The sequence below is a fragment of the Quercus suber genome, unplaced genomic scaffold, assembly GCF_002906115.3.
Source record: "Quercus suber isolate HL8 unplaced genomic scaffold, Cork oak 2.0 scaffold_108, whole genome shotgun sequence".
Taxonomy (NCBI): Eukaryota; Viridiplantae; Streptophyta; class Magnoliopsida; order Fagales; family Fagaceae; genus Quercus; species Quercus suber.
Genome location: NW_027069573.1, coordinates 1,432,957 through 1,443,675, shown reverse-complemented (window position 1 = coordinate 1,443,675; position 10,719 = coordinate 1,432,957). Strand labels below are relative to the sequence as shown.

Genomic DNA, 10,719 nt, shown 5'->3' with positions numbered 1-10,719 from the left:
AGATACGTAAAGAACGAATAAAAAACTAAATATAAAATGAATAGTGTCAAGGTAATTTTACATGATTAGAGCATTCAGAGCAATCCGTGTATGGTAGAAAAAGATTTAGAATTTACACAATTTTGTCTAAAAATGACCCACATCAGTTTGTGTATAATTCTGTAAATTTACAAGTTTGCTACTATAATCGTATAAATTTATACTAGCTCTCATTTTGCATTTACTTGTTTATATTTTCTTTATTTATCTCATGGATGAAGAAAGAGAAACAATAAAAATAAAATAAAAAATTGATATTTTAATGAAATGTAATGTAAAATAGATAATCTAATGTGTGGTGTTTTGAAAAATAAGCATGTAAAATAGAACAAGTAGATTTTTATGCTAAAATAAAAATAAATTTTTGCATGAATTGATACGAATGTTCTTACTATTGTAATCATGAATTTTTATATAACTTTGCATGACATAGATGTAAGTGAATTTGAGGTTTAGTTGGTTGAAGCAAAAAAACATCATTGGTGTTAGGGGTGTGCTTAGTTCGGTTTCGGTCAGTTTTTATGGGTATGGCCAACCGAAATCGAATATTTTGGTTTGTGAAATTCTCAACCGAAAGCGACCGAAATTGTTGGAAATCAATCGGTTTCGGTGTATTTAGATTTCAGTCGATTTTTAGTTTTCCAAAGAGAGGGTTATTGAGAAAGAAATATTTTTTTGCATCAAATGGAGATATTTTTGAAAGACAAACACAGTGAGAACACAAACCCTGTTTTCAACACAAAATACAAAGCAACACAGTAAAAACACAGACCTTCAACACAAAATACAAAGTAACACATTAAAAACCATAAAACACAAACTAAGATTAGCAGCTACAAAGTTTCTTTAAAATAATCATCACGGGATGACACAAAACCCATGGAATCCCAGTACAAGCATGAGTGATTTGGGATGAGAGAAACAAAATCAAGAAGAAGACATACCATAGCAAGAAATGAAGAGACTGAATCAGTACTGGAAGAAATCAGAAAAATAAGATGTATGTGGATATCAAGAAAAGAAAAAGATACAGGGTATGTGTTTGTGAGAGAGAGAGAAAATTGGGTGAGGGATTGAGGGGCATGTGTTTGTGAAAGGGAGAGAAAATTGGGTGAGGGGCGGCTGGGGTTATAAATTATGAAGGCCAGCTAAGGCTATAAGTTATATATAAAATGCTAGGGTTTAAAAAAAAATTTTAAAAACTCAAAATGGAGAGGCGAAGGCTCGAACTAGTGAACAAGTGGCTGACACGTGCCCAATTTTCCAAACTTACATAAAATATATATATGTATATACATATATACCCATACACATATACATATAGGTCGATTCGGTTAGTTTCAAGATGAAAAAATCCAGCACCAAAACCAAAATATTTTGATTTCAAAAAATTCAAACCAAAACTGAACTGAAAAATTGAACTTGATTCGGCATGTTTTTTCGATTCATCGGTTTTTTACACACCTCTAATTGGTGTGATTCTTTTTTTTGTTTTGTTTTTTTTTTTTTTTGAGAAAATTTCAAGGATGTCCTGTTGTAGTTTTTTTTTTTTTTTTTTTCCATTATGTCCTGTTGTAGTTAGTTAATCGACGTGTGAATCGATGATGCTTTAATAACTGGCCTGCCGTGGATTCCAAAGGACCCTTTCAATCTAATTAATTTTAAATTTCACAAAAAATATTTAAAAAAAAAACAAGAACAGACCACGTAAGCCACATGACGGGTGTGATAGGTTGGACCCCCGAGTCACATCTCAACACGTGTACGGACGAGGTGACGTCGGAATATTATATATATAAATGGCCAGCGCGATTCTCGACCTGTCCAGCTCACCAACCCCATTTCTCTTTCATCTCCCCCGTCCCCGTATCTCATCTCAATAAATAAATATAAATATATACGGTCTGGTCTACGTATACACCTCCCTATTTATACGACACGTGTTTGCTGACGTGGACTCGCCTTGGCGCTCCCTCTTTCTTCTTCTTCATTCGTTCTTCAACGCCATTTCTTTCTCTGTACAAAGAATTTCTCAAACTCCTTTTTCTCTTCTTTCCTTTCCTTTCCTTTCAGATAGAAAATGCAGAGAGTGTGAGAGAAACTAATTTAATTCTTTACACAATACCTTTCCTTATATTCACGTCTTTGCCATTCAGAATTACTTGGTTTTCGGAGGTGGGTGACGTGCCGGAGATTTGAGATTTGAGAGTGTAACCCTGTAAGGTTTGTCTAATTATCAATTCTTTAAATTTAGGATTTGTTTGGTTGCTGAGAAAATGGACTAGAAAAGTTTTAAAAAGCCAACTTTTTTGTGGTTTTTACAGTGTGTGTGGGAGAAAAAAAGGAACCCCTGGCGAATTGGAAATATTGAATTATCTATTTTTTAGTTGCGTTGAGATTTTCGTAGAAACTCGAATTTTTCCTTTTATGTTTTCTCCTAGTCCATTTTCTCAGTTACCAAACAGCGGTTAGAGTTAGAAACTTGTATGGATCTCTATTCCTCGTCTATTTGTTTTTTCCCTACTGAAATCATGTATGATAATTTCCTTGCTTGAAGTTGAATGGTTTCAGTTTTGAATTTTCCTTCGAATGCATATTTTTCCTTCTCATGCAATCTCTGTTGTAGATAGAGAAAATATAAATTGAAAAAAAATTTAAAAAAAGAAAGAAAGAAAAAACTGTGAAATAGAAGAGTTTTTGACGATCAAAACTCAAAAGCCTGTTGAAGTATTACGTAGAAAATTAAAGTTTTTTTTTTTTTTCCTAAATTTGAAATTGAAATTGAAATGAATTAATGAAGTTTCGTAACTCTTTCTCACATTTTTTGTTGTCAAATTTGCTTATGAGGGTATTATGGTCATTTAGCCTTCCTGATTATCCTCTTGTATGAATTTGACTGTATTCCACTGCTTGCATCCATCCCTTTCTCGTAATCGGGTACGGTGGTGTAAAAGACGAAAATGGCCCTCCTCCATGAACTTTTTTCTTTTTTTCTTTTTATTGGCATTTGATTTTTTTTTTTTTTTGGGGGGGGGGGGGTGGTAAATGATGATCATTGAGATTTCTAGTTGCTGGTGAAATTAATTTGTGGTTGTGGGCATAACCATTGTTATTTAAATTTTTTTTTTTTTTTAAAATGCCAACTGAGTTTATCATAATTCTTTTTGAAAGTGGGTTTCAATTTAAAATGCTTTGGCTTGTGAATGACGTCCAAAGAATAGCATACTTTCTTAAACTTTAGGTGAAAAGTAGAGTTTAATATGCTGATGAGACCAATTCTATTCAATTTATGTCTCAAACAGCATGTTGATATGAAGAAAGTTCAGGAAAAAAAATTGATTTACTGAAATTTATGCTAAAATTTGAAGTCATGTAGAGGCCATCTCTCTTGCAATGGTCAAATTTGAGATCTGGTCTCATTTCACATGACCCTTTCTTTGGCTAACTAATACAGTGTTGTAGCCTCTAAGTAATCAGTCTATTACTATGTCAAATGCGGTAGTATCCTCTTAAGTCATGATGTTGCTTCTGATTAGTTATTTTTACTCTCAATTGAGAGGAGTAGCATAAGGTCATCATTCTATTGCATTAGTTTATTGCGGTTCTTCAAAATTTCAATGGAAATATTATTATGTTAATGAGACATAATTCTGTTGTATCAAGCAAAGTTTAATAGGAATATTTTAGATCAAAATATTTGATGTATATAATATTTGCGANCTAATACAGTGTTGTAGCCTCTAAGTAATCAGTCTATTACTATGTCAAATGCGGTAGTATCCTCTTAAGTCATGATGTTGCTTCTGATTAGTTATTTTTACTCTCAATTGAGAGGAGTAGCATAAGGTCATCATTCTATTGCATTAGTTTATTGCGGTTCTTCAAAATTTCAATGGAAATATTATTATGTTAATGAGACATAATTCTGTTGTATCAAGCAAAGTTTAATAGGAATATTTTAGATCAAAATATTTGATGTATATAATATTTTGCGCCTAATGTTGTTTAGATTCTACATTGGGTGCTTTGGAGACATTTCATCTGAATCACAGAATGACATGTTTTCCATTAGTGCAGCTGACTCAGTTATCAGAGGAACGTGAAGGATTTTGTTACATAGGTCGGCTCAAGATTTATTTAGTCTTTGTATATGGGAAACAACAAAGAGGGGAAGCCTACTAAGTCTGAAAAACAATCTTCACCTGCAAGACTGGTAAGCTGAGAAGTGACAACATTTATGTAGTCGAAACTGGAATGTTTGAGATGCTGAACCACTGTTTACACTTTACAGCTATTTTGTAAAATTTATGTCTCAGTCTTCTTGATAGAGGAAAGAAAATCAGGCTAGGTGCATATGTAGATGCATCTAATCTTTATATTGTTTGAATTTAACTTTTGAAAGTTTGCGCATGAGTAATCGTCAATCCTTTGTACTTGACAGGATCAGACTAATCAGACCAGTCAGACTGATATTCATGTCTATCCTGATTGGGCAGCCATGCAGGTTATCTACTTTATGCCTGCACTCAATCTCCTGTATTGCAGAAAAATTGTTATAGCATGTTTATTAAATAGAAGGTTTGCTTTATAATTTCTTTAAAGAAATGTTGATTGTACTTAAAACTAATCCATTCTATATTCAGGCATATTATGGTCCCAGAGTCGCTATTCCACCATATTACAATTCCACCATGGCTTCAGGTCATGCTCCTCACCCATATATGTGGGGTACACCACAGGTATAGACCAGTATCAAGGCAGCAGAAGTTTCTATATGATTTGCAATAAATATTCTAGCAGTTGTGTGCATTGAGGAAAAAATTTATAAACATAATTCTAGGATGGTTTTTTAATTTATTAATTCTTACAGCCAATGATGCCACCTTATGGGGCGCCTTATGCGGCAATCTACCCACATGGAGGGGTTTATGCACATCCTCCAGTTACTCTTGTAAGTCTATGTTCTTAATTTTTTTTATTTTATTCTATTATATAATAATTCTAATGGAGTCTCTTTATATTTGCACCATGGAGGATAACTGGTTATTTTTTCAGTGTCCAAGACTTGAGTTTTGTAGACTGTTATGGCTGTCTTTGGTGGCTTCCTACATGAAACATTTATTTGAAAATATGACCTAGCTGAGTAGTTATCTACTCCGGGTTATCTTAGTAGTTAGTATAATCAAAATAATTCCTTATATTTGGTGTTGGTGCTGACTGCCCTGTCTAGGTGACTTCAATTGAGCACAGTTTCCATTTCTTTATGGTAGTTGTAGCTCTCAATCAAATAGTTCCAAATGCCCCTTCCTCTTTCTTACTGCCCAATAGAACTAAAAATTATCACACAGATGTGATAAAAACTTTCTTATGTACTTATGGATTGTTTTTTGTAAACTAGGGGTCACATTCACATGGTCAAGGGGTTCCATTGTCGCCTGCTGTAAGTGAAGCATTGCAGCTATGATTTTCTTTTGAATTTTTGCAATTCTATTGCTTTCACTTTTAATGAAGCAATACAGAATCCTTTAACTATAAAAACCAAAAAAAGAAAAAAGCAATGCAGAGTTAGAAATATATCAGTTAGGAAATACAAAAAAAAAAAAAAAAAAAAATGGTCTGTGTTAGGTTCCCCTCAATTAATTTTGGGTTCAATTATGGTGCAATGAAGCAGGCTGTAACTCCTATGAGCATTGAAATGCCCACAAAATCAGGAAATACAGATCGGGGTTTAATGAAGAAGTTGAAAGAGTTTGATGGGCTAGCAATGTCAATAGGCAATGGTGCTGCTGAGAGCCTTGAGGGTGGGGCTGAACATAGGCTGTCACAGAGGTTTGTTGAGCCTTTTGCTTGTCTATCCAATTTGCTAACTTCTTATGTTCTTTTGTACTGCCATGTAAATGTGCTCTTGCATGAATTCTTCCTAGTAGACCTCTTGTGGTTAGGCTAACATAGCTTTGACCAAATGAACAGTGTGGAGACTGAAGGTTCCAGTGATGGAAGTGACGGGAATACTGCTAAGGTGAGGACTGCATGCTTGGCTTATAAGAAATTTTCTTGCTACACCTTTGCACTCTGTTTCTGTTGATTTGATGCTTACATATACATGCATATTATGCACAAAATTGCAAATTTAATTGAAATCTTCCCCCGTCTTATGTTCAGGCAAATCAAACCAGAAGGAAAAGAAGCCGTGAGGAAACACCAACCACTGGTATGACTCTGTTCTTCACCAAGTATTAAATCTTGATGAACAATAGAGTTGGCCCGGTATTCAATAGTGTAGATCACCTCACCATATACATGGCATGGCCCAATGTATCTTCTTTTTTTTTTTTTTTTTTTTCAAAGTCACATTCCCCCTTTCCTTTTCAAGCATTAGAAGAATCTCTTATTCCCAAAAATCCAGCACCCACTAGACCGTATCCCTAGGATGTAGTACCATTAAGCTACAAGGCCATTGGTAGCTAGTGTATCAATTAATGGGATCAATGGATTGGCCTCTTGTACGGCATTGGAATTGCATTGTGCCTTCTTGGTTGTGTTGAGATCCTGCTTCTCTTAATGATACCTAGTAGTAAGCAACTAAGCATGCAATGACATGTTGGTTTTGATTATTGCATGCAAAAGAAGTTGGCAGTGACAGGGCTAGGGAGGGACTAAGAGTTGGGGAGCTTATTAACTTAATTGGGAAGAGCAATGAATGTTGCTGGTGATTTTAGGAAATATTATCAAGGGAACCAATTACAGAGGTGTCAATTAGTTCTCCATTTTTGGTGACAATCTTGCTATTAGTATTAGCTAACCAGTCTCTTTCCTTATGGTGAATGAGAATATCATGTAATTCCTTTCAATGTTCAAAAGATTAGGCCTGACCACTCATTTATGGGGTTCTAATGCAAGAATGGTCTGGAATGATGACAAGTGATCATTTTGAGAAATTCCTCTTTGCATTTTCTTATGGTTACATATTGTATTTAGGCCCAAGTTTCTTTCATATCTGATTGTCCTCTCTAAATGGTGAATGGTAATCACATGGGGTGCTTATTAACTTGATTGGGGAAGAGCACTGAATGTTGGTGGTGATTTTAGGAAAAATATTGTCGAGAGAACCAATTAAAGATGTATCAGTTAGTTCTGCATTTAGTATTAGCTGACCTGTCTGTTTCCTTCTTGTTAACGGGATTATCATGTAATCATTTTTCAATGTTCAAAAGATTAGGCCTGACCACTCCTGTATGGGGTTTTCATGCCAGAATGATTTGGAATGATGATAAATATCATTTTGAGAAATTCCTCTCTACAATGTCAAAAGTTTTCATGTTGCGTTTAGGTTCTAGTTTGTTTCATATCTGATTGGTCTATCTGAATCCACATACCTAAATTGTTCTTGCTTCAAACATAGAATAATTGGTAGTTTTAATACTATTTGAAAAAGATATTTCCACTTAGGGAAAAACTTAGGTACAGTTCTTTAGGTGTGGTTTATTAGGTTCTCCATTTAAATTCAAAGATATGGTTGCATTGACTAATGAAATACATAAGTATTGTCTTTTCTAAGGACAATTAAATTGAATTTAGATATGTGTTTGTATTTAATTGTTGAAGTTAGTGTAATGCACCTAAGAAATAGTATCTAAAGTTAACCCTTGCATTTAATACTATTTTATGAAAATGTCAATGAAATAGAGAAATGATATAGGTAGTGATCCATTGTTATGAAAACGATTGCTTGTAGACAAATTGTCCATCGTAAAGAAGAAGCTCAGCTATTGAGTTGAATTCATGTTTTGATTTTTCTGTTTATTCAAGGAGGCAAGACAGAGACACAGGCCAGTCCAGTTACTTCCAAGGAGGTCAGTACTGCTACGACTAAGGTCTTGGGTGCAACTGTCACACCTGCTAGCGTTGCTGTAAATCTGGTTGGAAATGTTGTTTCCCCTGGCATGACCACAACATTGGAGTTCAGGAACACTCCTAACACAAACACCAAAACAACAACTCATAGTGTCCCTCAATCTTGTACAGCACTGCCTTCTGAAGGGTGGCCACAGGTATAGTCTGCAAATTATGCTCTTTAGTTCTTCAGATTCCTTCCCCTCCCAGATTCATCTAGGATATTCTTCGTTTTGTCAAAAGTTTGAATAATTCTACTGTTCAAAGTCTACGAATTCATTGTCTAAAGCCTTTGCTGGTCTAGTTGTAATCCTGATGATGGTTTGTTTTATATTGACTAGAATGAAAGGGAGCTGAAACGAGAGAGGAGGAAACAGTCTAATCGAGAATCTGCTAGGAGGTCCAGGCTGAGGAAGCAGGTATAGAAATCTGTGTTTTTAGTACTTAAGAAAGCCTGGTTACTCGTGTTGTTGGTCTGAACTATTGTTTTGCATTAATCAAGGTCAGGCTAATGCTTTGCAACCTTCCATACAGGCTGAAACTGAAGAACTTGCACATAAAGTTGAATCATTGACTGCTGAGAATGACGCAATAAAGTCTGAAATAGAACAATTGACTGATAACTCAGAGAAACTAAGGCTAGAGAATGCTACATTAATGGTAAATCCATATGCCATCACTAAATTCCTTGTTGCATCTGAAATCAATTAGTTTTCAACTTCTTTTGAGCCTGTTACTCTTGCTCCTACTTATGTGTTTGTTTTCATATACAGGAGAAACTGAAAAAAGCACAACTAGGACAGAGAGAAGAGATTATTTTGAACAGCATTGATGGCAAGAGAACCCTACCTGTTAGTACAGAAAACCTTCTGTCAAGAGTTAATAATTCGGGTTCCATTGGTAAAAGCATTGAGGAAAAGAGTGACATGTATGATAAGAACTCAAACTCTGGTGCCAAGCTGCATCAACTCTTAGATGCAAGTCCCAGGGCTGATGCTGTGGCAGCTGGATGATCTTATCTTCATGGAAACAGCATTACCACAGTTTTTTTAGTCATGTGGTGGTTTTGGCAATATTACAAGCCCAGAATTACTGCTAACAGTTAGCAGAAGAATGAAACAAACAACTGAATAGGATTGGTATTTGTGAAAATGCAGACTCTAATTTTTACTCGTAAGTTAGCGTTTTCGTGTCAGAAGACTCAGAACTAATATAATTTTATTTAGTATCCACAGTGCGTGGACAGCCACTGAAAGGTAATGTACATTGAAGAGATGTAGAGATATGAGTTAGGGAAGGCCTACAATACGTATCTGTTTGTGGAATTTTATGAAGTATGAACTAGTGATTTGGACCCTGTCTGGTATATGAATCAGGACAATAGGATGTGATGTTCTCTATTTTACGTACGATGACTTATTGCGTTTTCATGTATAAATAAATATGGGTAGGATAAATTGTTAGTTTAATTTTGAATAAATCTTATCCTGTTATGCTAGATAAAGATGATTTTTCCTTCTCAAAAAAATAAAAATAAAATAAAGACGATTTTACTTTCAATTGGAATTTCATTATGTTTATCTTAGAAAGCTATAAAGCAGGCTGAAAAAATGTAGATGTTGATCAAACGCTCTCTTTGTTTCGATGAAAAACTTAATTTTTTTCGTTTGTTTAGATGAAAAGTCAAAATTTTTTATTTTTGGGGAAATTTCTCTCTCTCTCTCTCTCTCTCTCTCTAGATGGTGTCTACTTTCTAATAAAGTTTCCAAATCAACTATCATTGTGTTCCATCATTGTGTTCCATTATAGCAAAACTCCTCAATGCCTTTTGTAGTAACAGATTCAGCAAATCACTCAACAAGGTTATCCAAGCAGTCTAAATGGTTTCTACAATTATCGAGGAAGTGCCATCTCATATGGTTATTGCGTAAAAAAAAACTATTTCAAAAAAAAAAAAAAATAGTGTCCTCCATCTAATGTAGCACCATATAATAATTGTGTTCCATTATAGCAAAACTCCTCAATGCCTTTTGTAGTAACAGATTCAGCAAATCACTCAAAAGGTTATCCAAGCAGTCTAAATGGTTTCTACAATTATCGAGGAAGTGCCATCTCATATGGTTATTGCGTAAAAAAAAACTATTTCAAAAAAAAAAAAAAAAATAGTGTCCTCCATCTAATGTAGCACCATATAATAATAACAAATTATACAAACTTTTCCTATTTTTTTGTAATGTTTATGTGCTATACTACTATTATATATATATATATATATGTGTGTGTGTGTGTGTGTGATTATTTGAGAGTTACAATAGGAAGAAAGGGGATTGAATTAAGGATGTTTCTATTAGAAACACTAGGAAATGTCAATCAATTGAACTACAAGATTCTTGGCTATATACTATTTTATATTGATTATGTAGTTGGTTTACACTATTTATACATGTTATACATATTTTGGGTTCATAAAAAAAAAAAAAAAAAAAAAAAACATGTTTTGAATTTTATAAGAAATGTTAGTATTTTTTTGGGTTACCAAACACAGCAAAAAAAAAAAAAAAAAAGGTTCATTTTTAAGGTTAATATCAAACATAGGAAAATAAGATGGTTTTCTAGAAAATACTTTTTGAAAAATGACCAATTTTTAAGAAAACGGTTATGACAAAACAAACATAGTGCAAGTGAAATTTCACTTTTAAAGGTTGGCTTCCCACTAAGAAATGCAACTGCTTGTAGAGGTTGGCTTCCCTCCAAGAAAAGCAACTGCTTGTATCTTTTGCTGTGATC

General features: G+C 34.1%; 1 protein-coding gene across 7 annotated transcripts; it reads left to right on the top strand.

Annotated features, from left to right (window-relative positions):
* Positions 1-1,886: 1,886 nt before the first annotated feature.
* Positions 1,887-9,337, top strand: LOC111987991 (common plant regulatory factor 1). Of its 7 annotated transcripts, none has more exons than XM_024019743.2 (13): positions 1,887-2,257; positions 4,117-4,252; positions 4,481-4,543; positions 4,683-4,778; positions 4,910-4,990; positions 5,438-5,479; positions 5,708-5,868; positions 6,010-6,058; positions 6,202-6,250; positions 7,849-8,090; positions 8,274-8,351; positions 8,467-8,592; positions 8,706-9,337. In XM_024019743.2, exons 2-13 carry the CDS (start codon positions 4,190-4,192, stop codon positions 8,943-8,945), a joined length of 1,290 nt encoding a protein of 429 aa, XP_023875511.1. In that variant the 5' UTR covers positions 1,887-2,257; positions 4,117-4,189; the 3' UTR covers positions 8,946-9,337. The 7 variants fall into 7 exon arrangements, with proteins under 7 accessions (XP_023875511.1, XP_023875512.1, XP_023875510.1 ...); XM_024019744.2 differs by having other exon boundaries at positions 4,112-4,252; XM_024019742.2 differs by having other exon boundaries at positions 1,887-2,262.
* The last annotated feature ends 1,382 nt before the right edge of the window (positions 9,338-10,719 follow it).

Excerpts from the sequence above, each read along its gene's own strand:
- LOC111987991 (XM_024019743.2), top strand. The coding sequence starts at position 4,190 with ATGGGAAACAACAAAGAGGGGAAGCCTACTAAGTCTGAAAAACAATCT. Across the intron at positions 6,251-7,848 it reads TGAGGAAACACCAACCACTG|GAGGCAAGACAGAGACACAG; the intron begins GTATGACTCTGT and ends TGTTTATTCAAG. Across the intron at positions 8,593-8,705 it reads TAGAGAATGCTACATTAATG|GAGAAACTGAAAAAAGCACA; the intron begins GTAAATCCATAT and ends TTTCATATACAG.